At 44.7% G+C, this 26068-nt stretch overlaps 1 protein-coding gene across 1 annotated transcript in view; it reads right to left on the bottom strand.

Annotated features, from left to right (window-relative positions):
- Positions 1-1508: 1508 nt before the first annotated feature.
- The window catches only part of LOC144130170 (uncharacterized), an 81061-nt gene continuing 56501 nt past the window's right edge, over positions 1509-26068 (bottom strand). Inside the window, exons 3-4 of the mRNA XM_077664174.1 lie at positions 11220-11336; positions 1509-1724 (exon numbers count right to left, since the gene is read on the bottom strand). Coding sequence (XP_077520300.1) covers positions 1509-1724; positions 11220-11336 — 333 coding nt within the window. The remainder of the gene's footprint in view (positions 1725-11219; positions 11337-26068) is intronic.

Genomic DNA, 26068 nt, shown 5'->3' with positions numbered 1-26068 from the left:
TCACTGTTTTTCGACTTCGAGAAAGCTTTTGACAAGGTTCCTGATAATCTACATTTCTTGAAACTTTCACGCCTAAATCTTCATCCCCTAGTCTATAACTGGTTACGTAGTTTTTTGATCGGCCGTCATCAGTTGGTTTTCGCAAATACCCATTCCTCTCCGCTGTTTCCTGTGATTTCTGGTGTGCCTCAGAGTTCCGTTCTCGGCCCACCGCTCTTCTTTATCTACATCAATGACCTTCCTAACGATATGTCTTCTAACATCCGCCTGTTTGCTGATGGTTGTGTTATATGCCGACCGATTAACGATTGTTCAGATGCCCTCATTCTTCAGCGAAACATACAAACAGTATAAATATAGTGTAAAACTTAATGTCTTTAAATGTCAGCAAAACGTCATTAATTACATTTCACCGCCGCCATTCTCACGTTGTGCCCACGTATTTTTTGGTAGCCCAACACTATCCCCTGTGACATCTTTTAAATACCTAGGTCTTATTTTAACACAGAATCTTTCATGGTTCCCTCACATAGCGAAATTATCTAACGAGGCTAACCGCACTCTCGGCTTTCTAAGGCGCAATCTTAAATTCTGCTCCCTTTCCGCAAAAACCCTTCTTTACAAGACCCTTATAGGGCCCAAGCTAGAATATACATGCTCAGTTTGGGACCCTCATCAGACTAATCTTTCTACCTCCGTTGAATCTATCCAAAAAAGGCCATGTCAATTTATTTTCATTGACTATATTCTTCCTATACTAGTGTCACAGATCTGAAATCTATTGCTAACCTTCGCAATCTAGAATCTCAACGTAAAATAGCCAGGCTCGTTTTCTGCCATAAGTTCTATCATTTTCCATTTGATAACAGCGTTGTATCTCCCGCTCACCGCCGTTCATCCCGGACCAGTCATTCTAAGTCTGTATACCCACCACACGCGCGCAAATCATCGCACCTTCACTCGTTTCTTCCACAAAAATCGAAAGACTGGAATGCTCTGCCTGAAGAAGCGGTTAACCTCTCCAGTGCGACAAATTTCAGGACAGCAATTGCAAATTTCGTTTTGTGAAGGCACCCACCCTTGAAATCGTTTCTGAAGCCACCCACCCCTCATGTAAAACCCCTGTCCAAGGGGCATTTGAGGGCTAAATAAATAAATAAAAAACCGGTTTCTGGTAAATACTAGCACTTGGAGCGAGCCTTGAGGTACAAAAACAGGGAACATTTCAAGCTGAGTATTAATTTTGAGATGTAGTGACCGTTTGGAAGTGAGGTAATATGTTAAGACCTTGGAACGCGGATTTTCGTGATGGTCAACGTTTATAGCGTTTGTTGAGAGCGAACACAATGTTCACTGCGCTTACTATGATATTCCTGGGTTTAAAACCTTAGGTAAATCGCACACAGCGCTCGCGTAGGTACTGGTCAAGCCTTGCATGCTTCGAGATTTGATGAAGTCGTCTTCGCATTCTTCGAATTTGTATCTTCGAGAGGTGAAAACATTGCAGGCTATCTGATACTGTCGCAGTCCGTGAGAGTGCTCTGGTTGTGGAAGTGAGCGCGAAGAAAGTCTACAATTCTTCGAAGCAGTCTCACGCGGCTGTAGTTCGCCTTGTATTCCACTCTGGGACATTCCAACGAGGCCGTCTGGTCAATATCAGCATCGATGTCATAGGCAGCAATTCCAAATTGTGTGTTGACGTGGGCCTTGTGTGTTGCGCAGATCTGCATGACAAAAATAATAAAGCAGTGGTGGGCTTGGTCAAAACCAACCTTTAATTGCCGCTTTTTATGAAAAAATTCAAAATCATTTATCACCACCATTCGCCCCTTACTACATTTTCAACACTTCAACCATCATGTAATCGCAGCGCTAGCAGACAAGGACACAGGGAGGACACAGATACACACTTGCGCTGAACTGTCAGCTTTTCGATCACCACCAACTCGTCCAGCAACATACCCTGCATAACTCGAACCAGATTGCCGTATTTTATTGGTAGACATCAAGGTTAATATTTTTTTTCTGACTGTTATGCTTTTTGTAACTCGACAGCGGAAAACATTGAAAAACATATTTACATGCTTGCTCTTTTCACTAAAGGACTGATCGGAGTGATAAGATACTCCGTATCATACAAATAATAAATATAAGCAAAACAGAAAATATCGCTATTTGTGTCCACAAATAACTTCATCTCTGTAGGACTTCTTAGCGGCGAAGGTTGCTATTAATTACTGGCTCTGGACGGGCCGCCATTGCAAATGAACTTGGCAACGTTTAACGCCAAAACCTTATTTAGGGAGGCTAGCCTAGCAGTGATGTTGGAGGAGCTAGTGAGTATTAAATGGGATGTCATTGGACTTAGTTAGGTTAGGAGGACATTCTCGTATACTCTGTTAAAGGGCGGGTACGTAGTATGGTAAGCGAATTAGCGGACCGACTAGAATTAGGTGCAGAATTTCTTATCAATCAGGATATAGCTAGTAACATAGAGGAATTTTAGAGAATTATTTACAGGGTGGTTTTTTTCCAATTTAGCCATAGAGCGTTTGTCTAAAGTATCGGGAAAACTTTTTTCCTGGGTTGACTGTACGTCGCAGCGTGCTCGCATTGCACATGCGCGCTAGTGGGGGATGTTACCTTCAAGACGCGCCAAGCGCCATTCGTCTGCCAGCGTTCGTTCAGGCTAGATCCAGTTGCTAATAGACCCCTGTCGAGTGACTGTGTGCAAAGTCAAAAGGCAGCGAACGATTGAACAGTGGTGCGCCATCAAACTGTGTGTTGTACTAAGCAAATCAGGTACGGAGACGTTGGGCTTTATTTTCGAAGTGTCAAGGACGAAATAATGTCACAAACTGCAGTTTTTGTGTAATATAAGTTTTTCAAACTTGACTGATAGAGTGCCGAAGACAAGCCAAAAAAAAAAAAGAATCGAATGAGCAAATCAATAGCGAAAGCTATGTTCATAGTTTTCTTCGACAAAAAGAGAGTGTCGCACTGTGAATTGGTACCTGAGGAACAGGCAGTGAATGGTGCTTTTTACCTACGAGATCTAAGAAGACTGAACAAAAGGGTCAAGCGGGTGAAGCCATCTATCGCCAGACATTGGAATTGGAAATTGCATCACTAAAATGCAGCCAGCCACACCTGCACCAAGGAGAGCGACTACCTGACTATAAACAGCATCGCGATTCCCCAACCCCTTTACAGTTCCGACTTGGCAACAGCACGCTATTTCCTATTCCCAAAAGCGAAATCTTCCCTCGAAAGAAATCACCATAGAAGCCTCAGTGCCGTCAAAGAAGTTTTCTCGAGTGCCTTAAGGACCTTACAGAATCCGCCCACCGGGGAGCTTTTATTCGTGGAAATGCCGTTTGGAAAAGTATGTCGACGCTCAAGGAAAGTACTTTGAAGTCTTTTGATGTATTGTGCCAATATCTCCAATGAATATAATTTTTCGAAGCTTTTTCTGATGCTTTTTACACAAACCCTGTATAAGAGATATAAACTGAAGGTTGTGCAGGCCTGCGCTCCTAATCTATCTGTGATTACCAGACAGTAGAAAGCTTCTATGCGGACGTGGAATCGGCAATAAGCAAGGTGAAAAGACACGCTGTGCTGACGGGCGATTGCAATGCCAATGTACGGAAGAAGCAGGCTGGGGACCAGACAGTCGGCGAATATCGCATGAGTTCTAGGATCAGCAAGGGGAGTGATTAGTAGAGTTCGCAGAGAAAAATGAATTGCGGATGATGAACACCTTCTTTGGCAAACGAGAGAACAGGGTATTGACATGGAAGAGACGCAGTGATGAGAGCTAAAGTTAAAGACGATTCATACTGTGCACTCACCCTGGCATTGTGCAGGATGTGGAGGTTCTCGAAATGGTGCGTTGTAGTGACCACAGCTAGGTCAGGTCTCAAATTATCAAGACTTGAAGAAGGCGCGGAAAAAAGCAATGAAGCGGAAGCCCATTACAGAGTTAGCAATTGGAGGGAAACCAGAGGAAGTCAGGATACCGTTATAGAGCAGATATTTGGCTTTAAATGAGAGCGACGATATTGTTGTTCAAGCAGGGAACAATAATGTCACAGCTGTCACTATGCAGTGCGGAGCAGAATTAAGCGTTAGATTGATTTTACAAGGCACCAGCAAGCTATCTAAGGAGGCGAAAGTTCTGAATAAGAAGGACAAAAGCATGAAGGCGTGAAACCCCACAGATAGAAAGAACTAGCAGAGCTATTGAAGTTAATTTAATAAGCGCAAGGGGGGGGGGGTAGCCGACAGAAAGAAACTTAATATGGAGGGAATTGGGCATTCTCTAACGTACGGAGGTTGCCTAAAAGCGGCGAAGAGAAAACTACGCACAGGTGAAAATCGTATGTATACGTTAAGAGGCGATAAAGGCAATGTAATTACAAATATGAATGACATAGTTAAAGTGACAGAAGAGTTCTTCACAAACCTATACAGTACCAATGCATTCAGGACGTTAATGAGAGAAGAAATAGTACAACGCACTTGTACATCCCTCCACCAACAAAAGATGAAAAAGGTGCTTTAGGAGCAATTAAAAAGGGGAAATCAGTTGGTGAGAATTATGTAATAGCAGATTTGTTGAACAACAGAGCGGAGACTGTGATAGAAATACAATAGCTACCTGTATACGCAATGCCTTATGGCCTAGAGCGCACCAGAAGCTTCGAAGAACGATAACGTGATCTTCTGAAAGAACGGGGACGCCAAAAGCTTGAAAAAATACGGACGGGTCAGGTTACTGTCCGTCGCCTACAAGGTATTTACTAAAGTAATCGCTAACAAAATCAGGCAAACCTTGGACTTTAATAACCAAATGATCACGCAGGGTTGCGTAAAGGATTTTCCAAAATGGACCTTATACACACTATCAACCAGATGATAGAGAAATGCGCAGAACATAACCAACGCCAAAGCATTTGACTCAATGCAGACCAAGCAGTCATATAAGGATTGCGGAATCAGGGTGTAGGAGAGCCTTATGTCAAAATGCTGGAAGAATATATATAGCAACTGCACAGCTACCACAGTCCTCCATAAAGTCAGCAAAAAAATTTCAATAAGGAAGACCGTCAGGTAAGGAGACACGATCTCGCCAGTGCTATTCACCGGCTGTTTAGAAGAGTTATTCTCAGGCCTGAATTGGGAACACTTGAGCATAAGAGGTAATGAAAAATACGTAAATAATCGGTGATTCGCTAATGACATTGCCTTGCTAAGTGACTCAAAAAACTGCAAACTATGATCAATGCGCTAGAAGGCAGAGTAGTGTTGTGGGTCCAAAGTTAATAGGCAGAAATTCAAAGTAATATGCAAAAGTTTTAGAGGGAAGAGCAGTATACAATTTGTAACGTGGTGGAGGGAATGGCAAGGCAATACGTCTACTTATGGAAGGTAGTGACCGCAGACCTGGATCACGTGAGTGAAGTAACCTGGAGAATAAGAATGGGGTGGGGCGCATTTGTCAGGCTCTCTCAGAATATGAATTCTAGTTTACCAGTATCTCTTAAGAGTATAAAACAGTTGGTGTTACCGGTAGTCATATATGGGGAAAACCTGGAGGCTCACTAAAAGCATTCACTTTAAGAACAACGCAGCGAACTATGGAAAGAAAAATGATAGGTGCAACGTTAACAGATAGTAAGAGGCCAGGTTGGGCCAGGAAGCAAAAAAAAAACGAATTAATGACATCCAGGTCGAGATGAAACATGTAATTCGAAAGCAAGATAAATTCTCCTCAAGGGTAACAGACGTGATTCTAGGGAAGGAAAGCTTAGAAGGGGGCGGCTAAAATTAGATGGTCGGATGAGAGTAAGAAATTAGCGTGGTTGTGGTGGCTGCCGCAGCTGGCACAGGACAAGGTTTATGTGAGAGATATTGAAGAGGCTTTCGTCCTGCAGTAGGCGTAGCCAGGCTGATTATTATCAGTTGATGAAGACGACTATGTACAAGGTATAGCTTGAGAGGGTTGCAGTTTAACATGAGGCGTGCTCCGCTACAGAGATAGCACAGTGCTCTCGTGTAGATGCCAGCAAAGTTAATCCGTTCAAATTGCGCTTCAGCGGACCTTTGTTAGGGTATTGATAGGTAAGGCAAAAAGAAAACACAAAAACAAAACGATTATTTGCTGTGGGACAACATAGGCGGAACTATAGTATTTAACAGCAAAATTTTTCCCCTACTCTCACGTGGCACTGCGTTCACTTTTAATCCACAGTATAGCTATCATAGATTGCACTCTAGGATATCCATGCCTGATAATGAATAGAAATTGAAGTTAGCTTGTGCATAAATAGCCGCGCTGTAGAAAAAAAATGGCGCGTTTGCCACATAAGATATTCGTAGATTGTTGCCAGAGGGTTTCCGTGTTTTAAAAGACAGGTTTCATAAATAATACTGTCTCAGTGAAGTGAATACGTATAGGCGCTGTAAAAATAATGCAAGCTACGTAAAATGCAATACGGAAGGATGTTTCTAAAGTAATGAGCACTGTGTAAGATAATTACGCACCGTTTTTTTACAGCAGCTGATCCGGAAATTTTCATCTTGTTTATTCCGTGCTTTTTGCAGAGGATGGCGTTGCACTTTGTCACACGCGCACACGGCTCAGTGCATACACAGTAACAATATTATCAGTGTTGCCTAAATGCTAAAAAGACTACGTTAATTACACATGCTTACTCTCACTTATATACTCAATGCTGAGGCTTTCACGCTGAGGCCACTTGCACTTACAGATTGATTCCGCTTATTGCATTTAAATTCGACCACTTTGGTAGAGAAAACGATCAATACTATCGTGTATGTTAACAGAAAGAAACCCAACGCAAAGGACGGAGCCGGAGAACAGGAACACCGAACCTATTTTTACCCAGCTCTCGACTCTAATCGTGCAGGTTAAGCAGCTTCTATCTCCTATTAAACCCATTTAGTTGGTTATTATACGAAAAATATTAGTATGTTGTTTATTAGTGTTAGTTGTTTTTGCAAATCTATGTTTATTTAGATGCAAGACTAGTTAGACACACCGTTCAGGAAATACTGATGTAATACCCTTTTCATACGCCTGTGACCCGGGCAAGCGCATAACTGGAGTTTCAATATCCATGGTATTCGCTAACCGTGGTTGCTGCTGCTCACAAGGTGTAGCGGACTATGGTAATCGCGAACTGAGCTTGTCGACCTCGGCTTGATTCGTTTACCAGGAAAATGGTGGCGCCTACCGATGGAGGGTGCCCGCCGGCGTCCGAGTATGAAAAGAGCACGAGCTAACCCGCTTCAACGATGCACAATTTAAAACATGAATTCACGTTTCAAGAGCAACAGATTGAAATAGTGTGTCTAGACTGCCCTCCGATGGCACTTTTATATAAGCTTCGAATAGCGTCCGACAGCGCAATAGCAGTGCTGCACCGTCCCATGGTACTCAAGGTACGCGCTTTAGCACCGTAATAAAGAAGAAAATCCTCGATCCCTGCCGAATCATGAAGGTAGGCGACAACTTTGCAACGCTCACAGCACCAGATGTCAAGGGCGCTACAAGAAACGCTTCTTCCTTGTCGTCGCTCGTCGCTAGGCCTCTCGGCTGTTTCGCATCGAAGCCACAGCGGACGGCGTGCTTATTGGCCAGCGCTTTAGTAAATGGTCTGCTCATGGTACTGCCATACTGTCAACCACATTTTGCTGCTAACAAAATAGAACCGGCGCAGAGGCTCAGTAGTAATGGCTGTCTGCTGCTGACCCGAAAGGCGGGGGTTCGATTCTGGCGCTGCGGTCGGACATTAACGGAGGCGAAATTCTGTAGGGCCGTGTACTGGGCGCTGTCAGTGCACGTTGAAGAAACCCAGCTGCTCGAAATTTCCCGAGCCCTTCACTACGGCATCCCTCATAGCCTTAGTCACTTGGTCACTTTAAATCCCCATAAAGCTTAAATCATCATAATAAAGTAGATAAACGGTTGATTTCTGCGTCGTCTTAGCAGGGAGCCTAGCATAGTAGTTAGGGTGAGCCCCGCCCCACTGACAGAAGCTGTTATGCGGCTCTAAACCAAGAATAGCTTGTATCGTAGTTATCACTTTTACGAGCCACTCGGTAAAAGTCAGCGATCCTCAAGAAGCCTTTATTTTTGACATCGCTTTATCCCAAGGTTCATTATTTACGAGACGAACATATTATAGCAGGGTTTTCTGACGCTGGCGCCAGGGATCCGCCGTATAAAGAATGTTCGCGTAGAGTTAACCGCTGGAGGTGAGTCGTTCGAGACGCTCTAGATAGTAGACACTGCGTTAAAGAAGCTAAGATATTTGGTAATGCAGCATCGCTCTGCCCATCACCGTGTAACTTCGTTTGTTGCATCCAAATGGTCATCGATTGCCGTAACAGAGCATGATGGTGAGCTGTGTGAGAACGCGAACTGCGATTTGCATTTACCGCTGCTGAGTTCAGCTCTGTAAAGCGTCCACTGGGGCCTTACAGCGAATATATGACTCGCATCAACATTTCTAGAATTCAAGATACAGTGAATGTTTGGACCAAACACTTGTCAAATCGTCCGCTTTCCGCTTCACGGGAAATGTCGTCGCCTAATCATGGATGATTCTACCACAAAATTCCGGAAATCCTTTAGAGTGCGCGCTTTATGATGGCAATGAGGATACTTTTATTGAAAATACGATTTTATAAGGGATAAATTTTCAAACAATAAGACATAAATATCGCCACCACCGGACGTTTTTGCAAGCAAACTTAACTGTGCCAAAACCGTGTTTTTATTATTGCGGATACTGGGGCTGGACTACAGCGTCATTAACTTGTGCCTTCTTCCATGGATTCTGTCCGCATGAAGCAGAATCCGCAGTCAAGAAAAAAATCAACAATTTTCATGTCGCATTTTATAAACAGTGCAGACGTCTTCACGCCCACTGAACAAAAATTTCCACAGGCAGAATGCCGAACAGTCTAATTTATCAGGAGTAAAACTGCACACAGTTGCCCTTTCTATCTCTTTGTGCTTATGGAATGGAAGCAGTTCTTCATAAAATGTTTTTCGCAAATGGATATTGATGAAATTATGAGATGACTGCGGCACCGGCATGTAGGAATGCGTAAGCACTGACTCCTCCTCGCCCCTCTTTGCCTCTCCTTACTCAACTTCGAACTTTGCGCCATGCTTTAGCTCCACACAATTCATTCGTGCCCCGTCCCCATCATCTGAGCCACTTTGGCCGGCACCCAGCGCCCTTTGGTGCCCTCTGCCGTTTGTCGACTTCTCTTCGACGCCCTCCACGGCCTGTCCCATGCCGGCAATCGCGCCAAGCAGCAACTTCTCACGAATCATTACGTCTGGCCCGGCATCAACAAGAACGTGCGCGCCTGGGCCTGTGCCTGCCTGGCTTGCCAGCAGTATAATACTCAGCGACGCACGACCTCTCTCTTCGGCTCGTTCCCTTCGCCATCAGCCCGTTTTGACGTCCACATCGATAATTAGGGTCCCTTCCCGCCTTCCGCTGGATAGTCGTACCTTCTTACTTGCATCAGTCGGTTTACTCGCTGGCCTCAAGCGTTCCCTCTGCCTGACGCCACCATCGCCAGAACCTTCATCGCCTGCTGGGTATCCCGGTATGGGGTTCCCTCCATCATCATCACTGACTGCGGCGCCCAGTTTGAATCTCCACTTTTAACTAACGTTATGACTTCATTTGGAACTTCTCGAATTAGAACTACTGCTTACCGTTCCATCGCCAAAGGTATAATCGAACGCTTGCATCGTTCGCCAAAAACATCCTTCCAAGCCCAACTCGACACCACCCACTAGACTGCCTCCCTACCACTGGTTCTGCTCAGCCTCCGTGCTACACCGAAACAAGATCTTCGTTGCACTCCGGCAGAACTTGTCTTCAGCTCACCGCTGTGTCTTCCTGGTGAATTTTTCGAATGCGCCGATTCGTCTACAAGCCCCGACCCTACCGATTACTTGACGCAGCTCTGCTATTTTTGCCATTATCTTAGAAAGCCACATCTCCGACGCCAGTCGCGACCATCTTCACATGTTCCATCCGAACCAGCGACTTGCACGCACGTCTTTGTTCGCCGACACTCTGACCGCAAGCCGTTTCAGCCACACTAAGGCGGCTCCGAACAGCGCGTGACGCCGGCACGAGGTGCCAGCTCAATTCGGCTGCACTTCGGCGTCATCATCTTCGGCACTTGGTGCTGCTCCTGCTGCGTAAGGCCGCTGCTGCTGGTACACATGCACCTCATTATTTCCCATACGATATTTTTGATGCTTAATCAAATGCAACCATTCTTTTTCGGATAACTCAATTCGTTCGAACGCTATTGTGGTGACAAACTTGTGATAATACTAAACTGCAAACATAGCCGTACAAAGCTTACGCATTATTAAAGTTGAGCGACTGTACAAGGATGCTGAAAGTACACAGGTGCATTTGTTATGCTTCGGAAAACAAAATGAAACGTAGTAAACAGTCAGGGTGATGATTTTTTTATGGCGCAAAGGGATCTGTGGACATGATATATAGAAACCACAATGAGATAAAGGTGCCTTCTGTTTCCTGCCAATATATCTCTCTGAGCAGCTTCTGTTTTGTCTTTTCCTTTGCACAAACGAAGATGTTCCCGAAAGTAATATGGTTACTGTTACAGCTGAGCTGCGGTTATATTTCTGCAAAGGTGTCCAAATTTTATAAAATTATTTTCGGCGAGAAATAAAGCCTCAAATCAGGCTGCCTGAAGAAATATCAGACAACCTCCTTCTATATTCTGGCAAAAATATTCCGTTGTTGGTTCCAAACCAGTTTATGTTGCGTTGAGGTAGTATAAAAAATAGTGGCGCTTCTTTGAAGATTTTTTTAGAACACTGGGGATAAGGAGTTCTACATGCCTAATGGTACAAGCAGTGTCGAAGGGAAGTTCAGGATTTAGGATGTGATTTAGAGTTCTGGTTTCGCCTTTTGGGAATACGGAAAGGCGGCTAAGCTACTCGCATACCTCCCTCACAATGATCCGGCAAGAGATGTCCGAATTCCTTCAGTCAAATATCTGTTTGCGTTAGATGTATCGCTAATTGCGACAAACTGGATAGGGAAACTGGGAGCAAGGAGATATATCGCATCTCGATATATTGTAATAGAGACTGAATAAAGTTCATGAGAGCTTACCTTAGCTTTGAGGGCTTGCTCAGTGTCAAATGTTAGGACATGAGTGGCGTTGCGGAAATATCCCGACATGATATCTTGCCGGTACTGGTATTGGCCAGAGATGTTATTCGTGCACACCTGTTTGGAATATAATCAAAAATAACATCATTCTGACAGGCCTAAAAACATTTAAAATTTTTGCGTTGTAACCATTTCTAAGCATAATATATAAATTTCCGGAATGACTGAACCGCATTGTATCAAACATCTGAGCCAAATATTACACTTCCACACGATACACAAAACCCTCACTCACACGCAAATGTTGGTACACTCTTTCGCGTCAGTCGTCTCTTTACGGCTATCAAGAGAAAAATTGAATAGATCTTTTGAGACATCATGCAGGAACCGCAGGAGCAGCCAGTCAGCTGTGTTGGACTGGCGCATGGCAGAAGGAAAGCTTAGGAGAAGCGTTCGCTATCTGAACTTCGTGACAGGATTTGTGCTGGATCACGTGTTTTCGCAAAGACTACCGGGATGTTTTTACCGAGGCGCAGCGAATAGCAACGCTGTGCGCAGCAGCGTCTGCTTCATTCGCTTCTGCGCTTGCCCAAGCGACCTGAGACGGCGGCCAAGTAGCGAGGGGAAGCCCTCAAGCCCGGCTTAAAAGAATGCAACGTAACAACCTCTTCCAAAATTCTCCCCTTCCTCCATGGGCGGACGAGTTAGGATGCTCCGCATCCGAGGACTTCGCGCAAGCCTTGGCAGCCCATCAGTTTGGCCGAGCTAATGGGACCAGAGGAGTAGCGTTGACGTTTGAGCATGCATCATGTTACGAGAGGATGGAGAAAGGTGGCAAGATTCTGAACTACAAATTTTTATTGCAAATAAATGAGTTTTGAAATACCGAATAAAATTGTCTTGATGTCGGACATTAGCGAACGGTTTTTGTTAAGACGCCATCTATATAGAAAATTTATTTATTAGTGTTTCAGGCCCTTTTAAGTCTTCATTGCATTAAAAACGCACTTTGCATACTTCCAAGTCTTAAACTTTGGGCTTATGGCGCGTGCCTCAGCAAAAGCGTTCACATGATCAAATGCTGCATTGTCATTGTATTTTATAATAGAATAGTAATTAGCTAATTACTTCTGGACCGCTGAAATACACTTGGATGCCAGAAAATGGTTTCGTGGAGGAAGCTGTGCCCACAGAAAAGGAATGTGACCGGCGACGGCTGGATTATTACACGGTATTGTGATTTATGGTCGTCAGTGGTCTTAATTGTGGCCTCCACTATCCTTAATAGTCAACAGCATTCTTAATACCACCTGCGCCATCGCAGGAATTTCTGCAACAGTATTTCCAAAACTTCCTCAAAAAGTATTCGCAGAATACAGACCATAGACGGAATAGAATTACGCATGTATCACAACAATCGCATTGAAACTACCTGATCGAAACTCACGACAAACTTTTTTGTCGCGCATCTATCGCGCGAAACAATTTTGTGTCTCAAGACATGATGTCTTGTCGTGCCTTGTGTCGTGCGACAAGGTTCGTGTCGTGGGTTCTTTCGCGCCACAAAGGTGTTTGTAGTAGGTTTTGCCGCACGACAGTCATCTTTGCTGTAATTTGTCGCGCGACAGGTATCTGTCGCAGATACTGTTGTGCGACAGAGGGAGTCGTGCCGCGCGACAGAGATGGCGTACCTCAGCAAATTTGCCTGTCGTGGGTTTAGTCGCGCGACAGACTGCTAGTACGCCTCTTTTCGCGTGACAAAAGTACCTGTCATGCGGCCTGTCGCGCGACACAGCAGCTTGTCGTGGGATATGCCGCGCTACAGATACCTGTCGTGGGATGTTTCGCGCGACAGATACCTGTCGTGGATTGTCTCGCGCGATAGCTATATATCGTGGGATGTGTCGTCCGACAGATTCCTGGAGAGGGTAATTGTTTTACTGCAGAATTTATAGAAATACTATCGGGCCGTCGTGTGGCAGCGCTAGGATCAAATTGTCAAAAGGTGCGTTAAAGCGCGTACACTGTGGCGAGTCGCGAAGAGGGTGCGATGTGCTCTGGTCTGACGGTGACGGACACCGAGCGAAATGAAGTGTTCATTTACATTGTCGAAGCGTGTTTACAACTCGTTTCCCGCCACCTGACTCTCTCACCGAACGAGAATTGGCTTAGAGAGGAGGCATTGCTCGAGCACCCACTTAATTCCCTTCTGTTCCCACATGACAGTGTGACGAAAGTAGTGCATGCTCAAGAGTAATGCGGCTTTGAAAGTACAGAAAGCTGTAATGCACAAGCGACGAAGCCAGCTGTGCCAGCGCATCCGCACGTGCTTGCGGTGGCGGCATGTAGCTGCAGCCACGGCAGTGACTGCACACAAATCGGCGTGCGCAAGTAGAACGGCGCTACTGAAAGCCAGTGTCCTCCTGGCTTCTGTGACGTGTTCAAGCCATATAAAATAATGTATCGCCAATACTACACGCGCAAAAAAAGCCAAGGACACATATACGCCCGTCGCGGAAAAGAATATTGTTAATCGTCAATCAGAGAAAACTACTCGTCAAAATAATCTGGCTACATAAAGGCAGCATGTATGTAAGTACATGGGCGAAGCTCTCTGTATAAATTTTCAAAGCAACCCCGATATCATTTTTCCACGTTTCAGTTTTAAGAGCGTCAGCTCTTGCTACTCACGTTTGTTAAGGACACGTCTGTCTGCAGGGAAGGTCAAATTGGCCAAGACAGTTAGCACACTATATCACATAGCAACAGCGGGCGCGTAGAGCCTCAGTTTTCACAGATCCCTTCGATCCGTTTTACACTTGTCAGTATAGCGGCTATCGAAGTGGAACAACGGGCACTGCCATTTGCATCAAATTTGGGGGCCGCCAGTTTGACGCAGAATGATCGAAGTGGTGTCATTTTACGTGTCATGTTCCTGAGGATAAAATAAATACTGAGATGAAGCCCAAAATGTGTGTGACTCGCACCGACGACCTTTTCGCCTCCAAACCGTGCATTACAGGAACTTCCAGACAGACATAAGACCTAATCGTTCATCGCAAAGGGTTCCGGGTTCGGTCAAACGTTTCGTCTTGTTCTAATGCACACGTTTATGCAATTCGTTAAGTGATATATAAGTAGGAAACATACCGGATATAGCGAAGGTGGCTGTAAATAGAAATAGTCGTGAAAAATCTTCGAAGTAGATGGCGCCGCTTGTATCTTAGAAGGAATATTTTCGAAACGGAACGCCCTCAGATGTTTGTATTTTGTCTTTTCTACGTAGGCTGAACACCCCGATCTACACACTTGAAGTTCTCGTAGCTAGCGCTCTTAAGTGCAACACCGATCCAGTGTTGGCGGAGAATTTTTTTAGCGGCAGTGACGTGCTGCTTATCATAAAATAGCAAAAAAACAGATACTTTACGACTTCGTTCATTGCATTCGCTGAAAATTTCATGACGGTGACACGAAAATGTCGCTAAATATAGAGAAGAGCTTATGCAGCCGAAGGTGAAATGAAGCGGCCGGCGAGTTTTACTAGATTTGATTCTCGGTCGAAATGAGAATGAAGTCTTGGGAATGACGTCAATAGCGCGCTTTCAATAGTTTCGCCTGCTTTGGCACAGTCGTGCTCCTGTGCGCCCCGCGCTCGGTCCTCTAAAGTGTTCTGGTCCCAGTGTGACTGTGCGCTACAACAATCTGAGCGAATAGGAGGATGTCTGGCGGTTTTGATGTGCACCACGGTCATACAATTAAGTGTCATGGTAATTGTCGGGCGCCCTTCTCGGGGCCGGCATGCCAGCCTGGATGCCGGCCGCCAGCTTCAGAAAAATGCGACAGTAATGTTTGTTCAAGTCCATACTAAGCCGTCGGATGGAGTATCGCTGGCCAATATCGAGTCGCTGGTAGAAGCGATAACAGGAATACAAACAAATGTCTTCCCATAGCGCCTTTAATTGCTGCTGCTCAATTGCGGCATTCCTGGCCTCAACTGGCTCCGCTCCTGAAGGTATCGCGGAAACCGATCATATCTTTGTTTATAATGAGACGAGGTTCGCAGTAAAACGATGATGAGAGCAGCACCTTAGCGGTGTTGCGCTCCCACGTGCTTTTCCTTTTTATTAAATGCGCTCAGGTGAATAGCCACCCGATTCTTGGCCGATCCCCCAGTGTGGGTATGTGCATCTTTTGATGGGATAACAACAACAACAGTTCCGGAGTGCTCTCAGCTGCTGCATCGAAGTGAAACCGGCAGGCTAAGCGACGACTAGGGCAGCCAGGGAGTAGCGCGTCGTTCAATGTCTGGCGCGCCCGCGGGCGGCCTCGTTCCCGAAAGCTCGGCTCGCTCACTGCGGTTCGCTCACTGATTGGCTCAACAGCTTCCGACTTTCACTCAGAAGGCTGGAAAATCGAGCAGAGAGCGACTAGCCTGCGCCTGAGCGATACTTTATGCCCACGTTTGCAGTACTGGGGAAAAACTTATATTCCTAACGTACCAAAACAGCTCGTATTTATTGTAACGATACAAACAACTCGAAAACACGGCTGCTTCGACGCGCTAGGGGGCTCTTGCTTGTAAAATTACACGCGATCAGGATGCAGCGAGTGCGGGCCGCTGTTGCATATTAGCTAAAGCGTGACGCAAGTATCGACGTTGTTTCGTAACGCAGTTGATATCAAAGCAATCCGCATGTGCTCGTCACAGATTAAGCTGTAAAATTTCAAGATCTCGGTGAGCGTGCCAGTGTCGCGCAAATTAATGCACCGCAGCTGCTCTCTATCGTACCATTCGCGTTCAACATATCCACGATATTCGCCAGCGTGAGATACAGCGTATTTCTTCGCTGTTTTTGTCGCAACTTAGTGATTTTATGTGGCATCAAAGGAAATTGCATTCCGTCAACAGCGTGGTCTGCTCCGTCGTCTGCTAGGGCATCCGGGTCACTTCAGGGGATCACAGGATCGCAGCTTCTACAAACGACATGCCAGAAAAAAGTAACTTAAGGCGCTATAATATTGATAAATAATGTAAAAATACTTATTATAATTACAATGTCTTTGTTGTGAAGATAATTTAAATATTCGTGTTTTAAAAACGAACTTTACGACGCGAGAGGGCAGATATCGGCGCCATTGCAGCGCAAACGACGCGACGCGTTTTGTATTATTTGCCTGTTTGAGGCATTGCTTGAGGGCTGGTACGGCGGACACGTGTGAAGAACTCATACAATAGGAAAGTGAGAAGGAGTGTGTTTTGGAAGCCAACGACCAGAACTATGGCCTGTCAACATTGGCGAGTTTCAGCGGCTAAGCCATGAAGAAACACAGTGCTGCTACGTCTTGTCATCTGTAAAAGAAACGAAGACTCCTGCAGGGTTTTACTAAGCGTGGATGAATCGCATGACCGGTGAGTCCCGCTTTCCGTTTTTTTGCTAATGATCTGTATTCACACGGCCCGCATTCAAGTCGTTCGCCATTGTCGATGACTTTTTGTTACTTATTTTTCCTTTGTTATTTATTCTTGGTTGCATGCCATCAGCTGCGCTGCCGGCGACTCTCCGAGCTCGGAACTCTTCCCAGAGACGGGATCCTACCCACACACCACCCTTCACAGCACTCACCAGTGTTATTTGGTATTTTTTGTTTCTCTTGCCCTTACTTGCATTGCCAGTCGACAAATATGTGTAGTTTTCAATTGTATGCAGATTTCTTAAATGCGCTACCAATTTTTTTTCTAAGCTGTGCTGTGAGATATCAAGCTTCTTACTAGTGAAGACATGCTTTTTTCTATTCTATCTTCTCATTTCTTCAAAGCAGACTGTTCGCAACGTTCAATTTAATACCTAGACATTAGTGCAAGAGCCCATGATAGGAATTAATGAAAATCTGCGCATCCTATATTCAAACTGGTGTGCGCTATTTCAGCCAGCTCATCTTTCAGTGTGGTTATGACAGTCATTGTGACTCATCTCAAAGAATGTATATGGGTGCATTACATAAAATATCTTCATTTCTTTTCACATGGGCTAGCTCATTGGATTTTATTTACTTATATTACGTCTAAGTTTAGTTTTTAAAGCACTAGACAATTTCCTCTCTTGACATTCATGACATTGCTACAGGCACTGACCGCTGTTGCTCTGGATGTATTTATTTGCAGTTGCCAGCTGCCAGCATCTATTGGGCCATGCGTGCTTCCTGCCTTCGGGTGTGTCATCCCTCCTGAGCCGTTCATGGTAGTTATTCTTTCTCAGTGATGCATATCTTAGCTGCCTATTTAGAAAAATATTTTCAACGTAGGCTTGCAGCGAGGTTTAGAAATGCATGCAAACACTACATGCACTTCACAGCAGTACCTCAGCTTATAATTACAGGAACTGTAGACTTGTACAAAATACTGTAGACTTGTACAAAATATAGTCGCTGATGTAGCTCTTGACGCAGCTGCTGTTAACATAGAGGCACTTTGACATTGCACACCTGTTGCCTTTTATGCATATGTGTTCTCAAAAAGGACCTATATGTTCAGTTATTCCTTTAAAAACATTGTGCTCTACAATGATTATTTATCAGTATTTCTAATACAGAGACCAAATTGTCAGTCAGTAATGTAACATTGCGCGATGACACCCATACTTGTAATGCATAGCATCCTTGCAATGCACTGGGCAAGCGGCTGCCAGCACAGATTTATTGCTGGTTTGTTGCCACAGCATACAGTTATACTGCACAGTTTGTACCTCTACCTTCTTAAAGCTGCATACTTGAAAAATTTTAAATTAGTTGAAGGAAAAGTGAAGGAAATGTAACAGTAATTGTCTCACATTTTGGTGGACACTTGAACCGTGATGTAAGGGAGGGATATAGATGGGAATTAAAGAAGAGGTGACCTAGCAGATGGCTGGCGCCCTTGTTAGATGCCCCTCTTTAGTTAAACATACATTGAAATTCTCACATTTGGTGCAAAACAAACATAGGGTTTGCACTCTCATGAGCACCCTCATGTTAGCAAAACAAAGTGCCAATGTTGTCGTACTTTAGAGCTTTTCTCTTAAAAGCGCAGCTGACTGCTGCTCAAAGTTGAGAGAAAAAATGTCTCCTTTCCCTCATGTGCAGTCCGCAGTGCTGGTGCGATTTGCAGTGGTGATTGACATTGAGTTGCATAATGCCTAGTCCGTTCCTGGAGTTGGTGATTTTGTCTGTCGTGTGAATGTGCCGTTAAATTTATGGCAGAACAATGGATCTGCAGTTCATCTTAGGTAACTGTATTCTGTGCCACCTGCTACCACCCTTTTTCCTCAAATTTCCTAATCTCATTTGGCCATCTGATTGCCACCCATTCATGCATTCATCTACTCTTGGAATCCTCCCAGTGTATTAGTGTGGTACTGCTTATATCTTCTCTGCATTACACAGGCATTGCACTTCCTCTTTTTTCGATTTATTCAAGATATGTCTGATCCTGTTTCTTGCACAAGCAGCTGTGCTCTTGCTGTTTAGAGGGGAGGGGTACAAAATTTTAAAAACTAAAAATTTTAATTTTTTTACTGGTCGTAAATAGGCATATTGTAGCAAGTTTCAAACACAGGTACTGAGTGCAACTTAGTATTGGCCACCTAGGAGTCACTTCAACCTTTCACCCGCATTAAGTGAAAACAAAGGATGCAACCTCAAATATTGGAACGTCGTTGAAATCGCCTTTCAACAGTCACTGCTTGCTAGTGATGCTGATGGGTTCCTGTGGGCTTGCTAGCAGAACCTGTTTGCATACCACCGGTCGGTCATGGACATAAAATCTCTGTGGTCACTCTAGAATTACTACAGCAGCAATAATGATGGCCAGGTATTCAGTGGTGTGAAAGGCTTTGTAACGAGCGATGCCAACGAGACTCTGCCAGTTGCCAAGCCAGGCCTTGGCAGAAAGCTGGCGAGCGAAAACTTGTCACGGACGAGACAACAAACTGAGTATCCTCTGTCGCTTTTGTCAGTATGTCGAGTGGAAACAATAACGAAATACACTGCATGCGTGAAGACTGACGAGAGATAAACACCACACTTCAGTGCAAGCCTCCTTCTGTGCCGAGAAAGCCTATTGAGTACGTCTGTGGGACAATGATTGCAGAAAGCGAATTCTTAAATCCTAGCATATGAAGCTTGTCATGAGTATATTTTTGGCAGCAGTGACCTGAATCCAATGGTTGCTTTCTGCGTAGAACACCTAGAGTGAACTAGATGTGACAGTGCTAGATGAGGTGACCTTCTCTGTTTAGCAATGCATTGGTTTGGGAAACGCAGACTTGTGGAGAACGGCTTAGTTACATCTGATTTCATGATGTTATTGCTGTAGTATCAGTGATGGGGAGTTGTAGCTCATGAGTGCGGACATAAATACTCAATGCGCAAATCAAGAGAGCTCAACTACTCAACAATCTGGAAAGAGAACATTTTACGATAAGCAGTCAGGTATTGGAAGTGGTAACAGTACATCTAGGCCAGGTCATATGCACATCTGAGCCAGGTCGTGCACAAATGCAGAGCAATTGAGAGAAATGGTTGCTAGTAAATTGGAGTTTAAGGCTTTTGGCATGCACGTACAAGTTACGAACAGCGCATTGCAGTATGCTCACAAGGAAAAATTTTAAACTGCGTTGCTGCTACAAATTTGTCGGGAAAAAAGTGGTACACTAAAAGGTTTAAAGGGACACTGAGGAGAAATTGAAGTTGGCTTGTATCAATTGAATATCGCCTCCTGATCACAAAAACGCCACTCTTACTGGAAACAAAGCTCTTGTAAGGTAGAAAAGAGCAAGAACTACATTGCAGGTATCGCCGCCACCGGCCAATCTCGCAAGTACAAGCGTGGTTACGTCATAGGACAAGAGGCGCCACCTTGGCGGAATTTTCCTTCCTACATGGAGCCACGAATCTCTGAGGCTGACAAAGGAAGGTAGCGCGGTTTAGTATTGAAGTAAGTTTTGTTTCGAAACCGATAGTGTACTTTTATAACACAAAGAAGGCAGACAAAGGACAACCTGAATGTTGAAAGCAAAAAAAAAAAGATAATTGGCGGCGCTACAGGTGGCCGGGTGAGTTTCGGTAAGCCGGTATGCGTGCCAGCGTGGTTTCGTTTTTGAAGCGCTTCGATTTAAAAGCGCGGAACAGCAGCGGAACTCCACGTGCCGATCCAGCAGCTAGTCAACCTTTGAAGCAGCCTGTTAAGGCTGGTCAGCTGATCGCCACGGCCGATGAAAAACTATGATCGCACGATGGTCGGTGATCGTATAGGGCAGTAAGCAGTATAAGAGCACTTGTGTGTTCGTAAGCTCGCCCGGCGTTTATTAGGGACGGAAGACAAGAAACAAGGCAGCTAAGAAAAAGAGATTTGGAAGCTGACGATACGGAGACTCTGCGCGCTCCTTCAACTCGTTTGTTTGCGGTACCACTTAATAGCTTATTTGTGCTCTCGGCCGATTCAATCCATTCATCGTGCACATATGAAGGTACTATCAGTAACGAATGAAACGCGAACAAGAAAACTGAGGTGGCCATACAAAAACACCATCATATTAGCTTCTTGAATTGAAACACAAGCGAGGTTGATTAACGCTTCTGAAAAAGAGTCTTTCCGCCTTCGAAGGTAAAAGAATAGCAACTACAGTATTGAGCCTGCCCTGGCTAAGGGCTGTGTATTTCTCTGTCTGTGGTTCAAATATTTTGTTCGCGTTTCATTTCTTGCTGACAGCACAAGCGAAAGTGGGCGCCAGAGACCGATTCAGTGGACCCCGTACCACCCGGAACGCGCAGGGCGCTTTCGTGTACCCGTTGAAGCGGTCTGCGCCGGCTTTACTTTCAAGCCGCCAACTTTAATTGCGCGCGCCCTTGAGCACCCGTCTGTTTTTATTTATTTTTTCGTGGCAAAAAGTCTGACCCTTTTCAACCTTGCGAAAACTCCTCGACGCCACCTGCTGCACCGTGCAACGGCGCCGTTGAAGGAATCACAATCTATTGACCCCAAAGCCTCGGACATCCTCTGATGCGCTCGACGCGCCAACCTTGTCCTCGCCCTTCGCGGCCGGGGTTAATATATTTAATTAGCAACGGCTACCCACGCCGGAAGGTGCAAACGACCCACCGGCGCCTAACCTAACCGTGCTCCCCGGACTAAGCTGTTCCTCGGCAACAATTTGTGGGCCTGTACCGCAGTTCACCCTGCGCCGGAGCAGTGCGCGCTACAGACTTCGTGCCTCCGTGTGGCCACGCTCACAGTCAGCGTACGCGGACGTATTGCGTCGTCGGTCTTTTATCAACACTTCGGCACCGTAATAGCAAAGCAGATGTAGGCTGCTGCACAGCAAAATATCAGGCAATGCGGCGTTGTAGGTTGTCCTAACAGCCGTGCCGAATCGCAGCAGGGTAGCAGCAGCGCCGGTGGGGTGGTGTACCACAATGTGCCGAGAGATGAGCCACGGCGGACCATTTGGTTGCGTGCTAAGCCGCTACGAAAGGTGAAAGGCAGAGTACCGGCGTATGCGCACGTGTGTTCGCTGCATTTTCGTCCCGAAGACTACGTGATGGATCAATCCTTGAGTGAGTCTTTCGGGATTCCATGGAAGCGCCGTAAACTATCCCAAGGTGCGGTTCCATCAGTACTTCCGGCAGCAAGTGGACAACAGCCCTCGCTGCAGTGCGACGACCGCAGTTCTGTGAGTAGTTCAATTCTTTGCCCGAAAGTAAAATAGCGAGCGTCAAAACACCAGCACTCCAATGACTTTTGACTTATTGACTAGGTTTCCTCTGCAGAAATACTCCAGTAATTCATTAAATTTGCAATGACACACACACACAGTTTAATGTGTTTTTAAAACTGAGCTCATTCGTCTTTCAGGCCAGAGTTGACACAACAGATGAAGGAGCTGCAACATATTTTGAAGCGCAGGATGTAAGGTATATAACTAACGATCACAGGGCACGTTTTCGTTATATCCGAAGTTCGCAGTAATAGAGATTCTCCTATCACAGTGAAAAATGCAAAGTTGGGCAAAGTTGGCGTTTATTTTGCGAAAATATCTGTTAAGCACGTCTGCGTCTCTTGTGAAAGTGTTTTTCAAGCTCTTCAGTGTGATCAAGTGCTCCTCATCGAAATTATTTCTGCCAACGAACTGCTTTAAGAACGCAACGTATACTATAATTACGATATGGGTGTTTATGGCAACTGGTGGTAGGTCGGCGTTCGCTCCCCGATATACTCGGCAAAACTTGCAGCGAGGAAGCTCGTGCAACTCACGCGCGCGAAGGGCGTATCAATTGCACTGCTTGTGTTTCCACTTCGACTAACTAGCACAGGTGCATAAGCACCGACTTACACTGCAGCGCGTACGTCGATGTGCGCGCTTGGCCGTAGACTTTCTATCGCTTTTTTTTGTGGTCGACATGTGGTTTTAGAAAAGGGCGTGCGTGTCACGGAAGCTAGAAAACGCTTTTCGGTATCTATGTACGCCGGCGGGAAGGGCGCGTTTTTCAACGGCGAGGCCGAATATGCGGCGTCTCCTAGTTTGCTTTAACCGAGTTTTACTGTTGTGGTCGTTCGTTGATCTGAGACGCAGTGGCATTGCTCGAATACATATTTTAAATGACGATTATTCCCAACCTCGTTCGTAAACACGAGCGTTCGTTATAACAGAGGACATTATATGTGGGTTCTTCTGTATTTGTTTCATAGCATTTCTCACAAAGCGCACTTAGATATAAATGTGCCTGAAATACGACTTCTTTATGTGGTCCCCAAGGCCCACAGTGAGGAGTGGAGATAGCAAGTTTAATAAGTTTCTAAGCAAGACTGCTGAGCCAACTGCGTTATCAGCAAAATCAGATGGTGTCAGTAAGCTTAGTTCACCTCTTATATAATTTTTCTGCATCTTCAACTATCCTCACGTTTTTTAGCTTTTTATCCTCGTTGAGTGACTTGGAGAATAGTTTTTTTGGTCTGTAATATTCTGTAGATGCGCAGAAAGGCACACTGCAGAATAATTTTTTCTGTAGAAATATTCCTGTCATTCATAAAATTTGTAATGACACACACAGTTTAACGTGTTTTTAAAACTGAGCTCATTCGGCTTTCAGGAAAGTGTTGACACAACAGATAAAGGAGCTGGAACATCTTTTGAAGGACAGGAGGTAAGCTATACCAGACATTGCCATCCATGTGTTCTTGTGAAGCTGTGCGCTAACTTGGTACAATGCACATTTTACTGCATTTTTACATCTGGGTTCCTCTGGCTTCCACGCTAAAATTAAGGCAACAACAGATGATGGTGCTCGTAAATCTTCCGGGGGACATGAAGAGGTATGCTGTACCATGCATCATATATTTGTGCTTGCTAAACAATGTACCATAGTATCATAATGCATAGTACACTGCATTTTTACATCTCGGCTCCTGTGGTTTCCAGGCTAAAATTGACAAAAGTTATGACGGAGTCAGCATGCTTTCCAAAGAACATGCCGACGTTAGCTTTTTATGAGGCACCATCATTTATCTACTTGCATTTGACAAGTCGTATATTCTGCATCTGAAAATTGCATATGCCAGAAATGCAGCTGAAGAACCATATCACAGACTTATTTAATTATCTCAGGCCTCTCCAGCTGCTGCCAGAACTTAAAAACGGAGACAGATGCTTCCCAAGGAACAGCTGTACAACCATCTAGACGCAGCATTATGCACGACGTAGGTGTGCAGGTTCGTTTGCCTGGCCGAAATGCAGGTGAGCTGGAGCATATCACCACATGTATGCTGGGCTTTACTGTGAAAACTTTGTTTTCGTTAATATAGATATAGAATATACAGTTGCGTGTCTCCTGTGTTGCATCCTATACGTATACTACACCACCTAAGCTTAGCAAATCGGTTTCAACATTTGAACAACAGGCCTGATCAAAAGTTTTGGAAAGAAGGAATGAAGTGGCGGGGTGGTAGCGGTAAAGGAGGGTAACTGGATGTGTATATGGACATGTGTAGGCATACATGGCAAAAACTACTCTTGAAAGTAATTGAATACATTACAAACTACTCCACCAAGATCACGCAATTATGAGTTTATGAGCAGTCACTGCTCACAAAAAGTAATAGAGTTGCAATTAGTTTACACAAAAGTGATGCAAATATGTAAATTACAAAACAAATTCACGCACAGAAAGAAGTACTACCAGGGTGGATAAAAAGTAACTGACCCCACCTCTAGGTTCTGAATCGTGCCACATTCCATGCTGGCACCGCCTGACGATGCACTCCTGTTGTAAAAACTGGCGCAGTGGGTGGGATGAACCTCAGAGTACAATGGTGAAAGCTCCCATCAAGATTTCAGGTTTTTATATGATAATAGCACAGGCGCAACACAAAGTGGGCATAAAAAGTTTTGCCCTGCTTTGCTGGCATGAACAGGAACAGTGCTTTAAAAGAAGTAATTTCAAAAGTAAATAATTACTTTTGGTGTGAAATTACAGCCCCAAGGCAGTGCTTCACATTATTAAATTGGAATGTGAAATAAATATGAAATCAAATCAAATCAAATCAAAATTTATTCGTCTGTATGCGTACACATTCATAAAAAGATGTGTAAAATACTGTAACTTATTCAGTCTTAGAGTGATTGATTACTGGTATGCCTCTGAGTGTGAGTTAGCCTTCTGTTATAATAGGTACTTAGACACAAAAAATTTTTGAATAAAATTAAATGAATATGTTGATATGTACTGCCAGACCAATATCTTGCAGTAGTACGAACTCTCATACCAATTTATGAGGCATTTGCTACACAGATATTAGGCAGTGTTTCCTGCAGTGATTATTTTTCTCCATTTCAGCGGTTCAGGTGAACACTAGTCAAGGAGACAAGAGAAAAGGCAACTCAGACAGATCAGGCCACTTATCAAAAGTTTACATCGGCACCTGTGAAACGTCTCCGTCTGGACATTCAGCAAGAGTCCAGCCCTTTGGTGTCACCTGATGTGTCACCGGTTCATGTCAGAGGTGATGACGATGACATGTTTGAGCCAAATGATTCAACATGGACATTAGACGAGACATTGGAAGACGAGTAAGTATAGTAGACTGCTTGAAACTCAAAAGAATATACCATTTAGGTACCTCTCTGTGTTCCGCAGTAAAATAACTGAAGACAAGAAAAATGGCAGAATGCGCAAAATGGTATTCCTTCATATTTTCCAACAATGCTTCAGAATCAGGGCAGAGAACAAAAAGGCACACACAAATGCCGTGTGTGGGTTCCCTCTCAATCTTTCTCGCAGTTCTGAAGTGTTCCTGCAAAATTACGAATGAAAAGACAATATGCTGCCTGACTTTAGAACCACATCTGATAAATTGATAGGTGTCAAAACCAAACAGTCGCAATTAGAGGAAAAAATGTTCTCAATTACATTACAAAACTGTAACGTTGCATACAGTGCTGTTACCGGGCTCTGCTGGCAAGTTGCCAATGTTAAAAGTGCCAATCAATCTATGCCATCTTTCCTAAAGAAATAGTTCAACGCGGCACATTATTGCACAATTTAACAGACTTGACAAAACGGCCTTTTGCAGGGACAGCGATGACAATGGAGACACAGAGAAGGGCAGCTACTACATTGTTGCCCATTCCTGTCTCATGGTGCTGCTGAAAATATGCCTGACCTGCCTTTACGGCTCCTTCAAAGTAAAGCTGCGCTACATTGGGACGTGCATCAGTGCACAAACAGAATGCCCCAATGGGCATAGGTACACATAGTCAAGCCAGCCACTGGTCGGAAGAATGCCAAAGGGAAACATTGAGCTTGCCACTGCCTTGCTG

This window comes from Amblyomma americanum, chromosome 4 (assembly GCF_052857255.1).
Source record: "Amblyomma americanum isolate KBUSLIRL-KWMA chromosome 4, ASM5285725v1, whole genome shotgun sequence".
NCBI lineage: Eukaryota > Metazoa > Arthropoda > Arachnida > Ixodida > Ixodidae > Amblyomma > Amblyomma americanum.
Note: the sequence above shows the minus strand (reverse complement) of the source record. Positions and strands in the feature narration are given on the sequence as shown.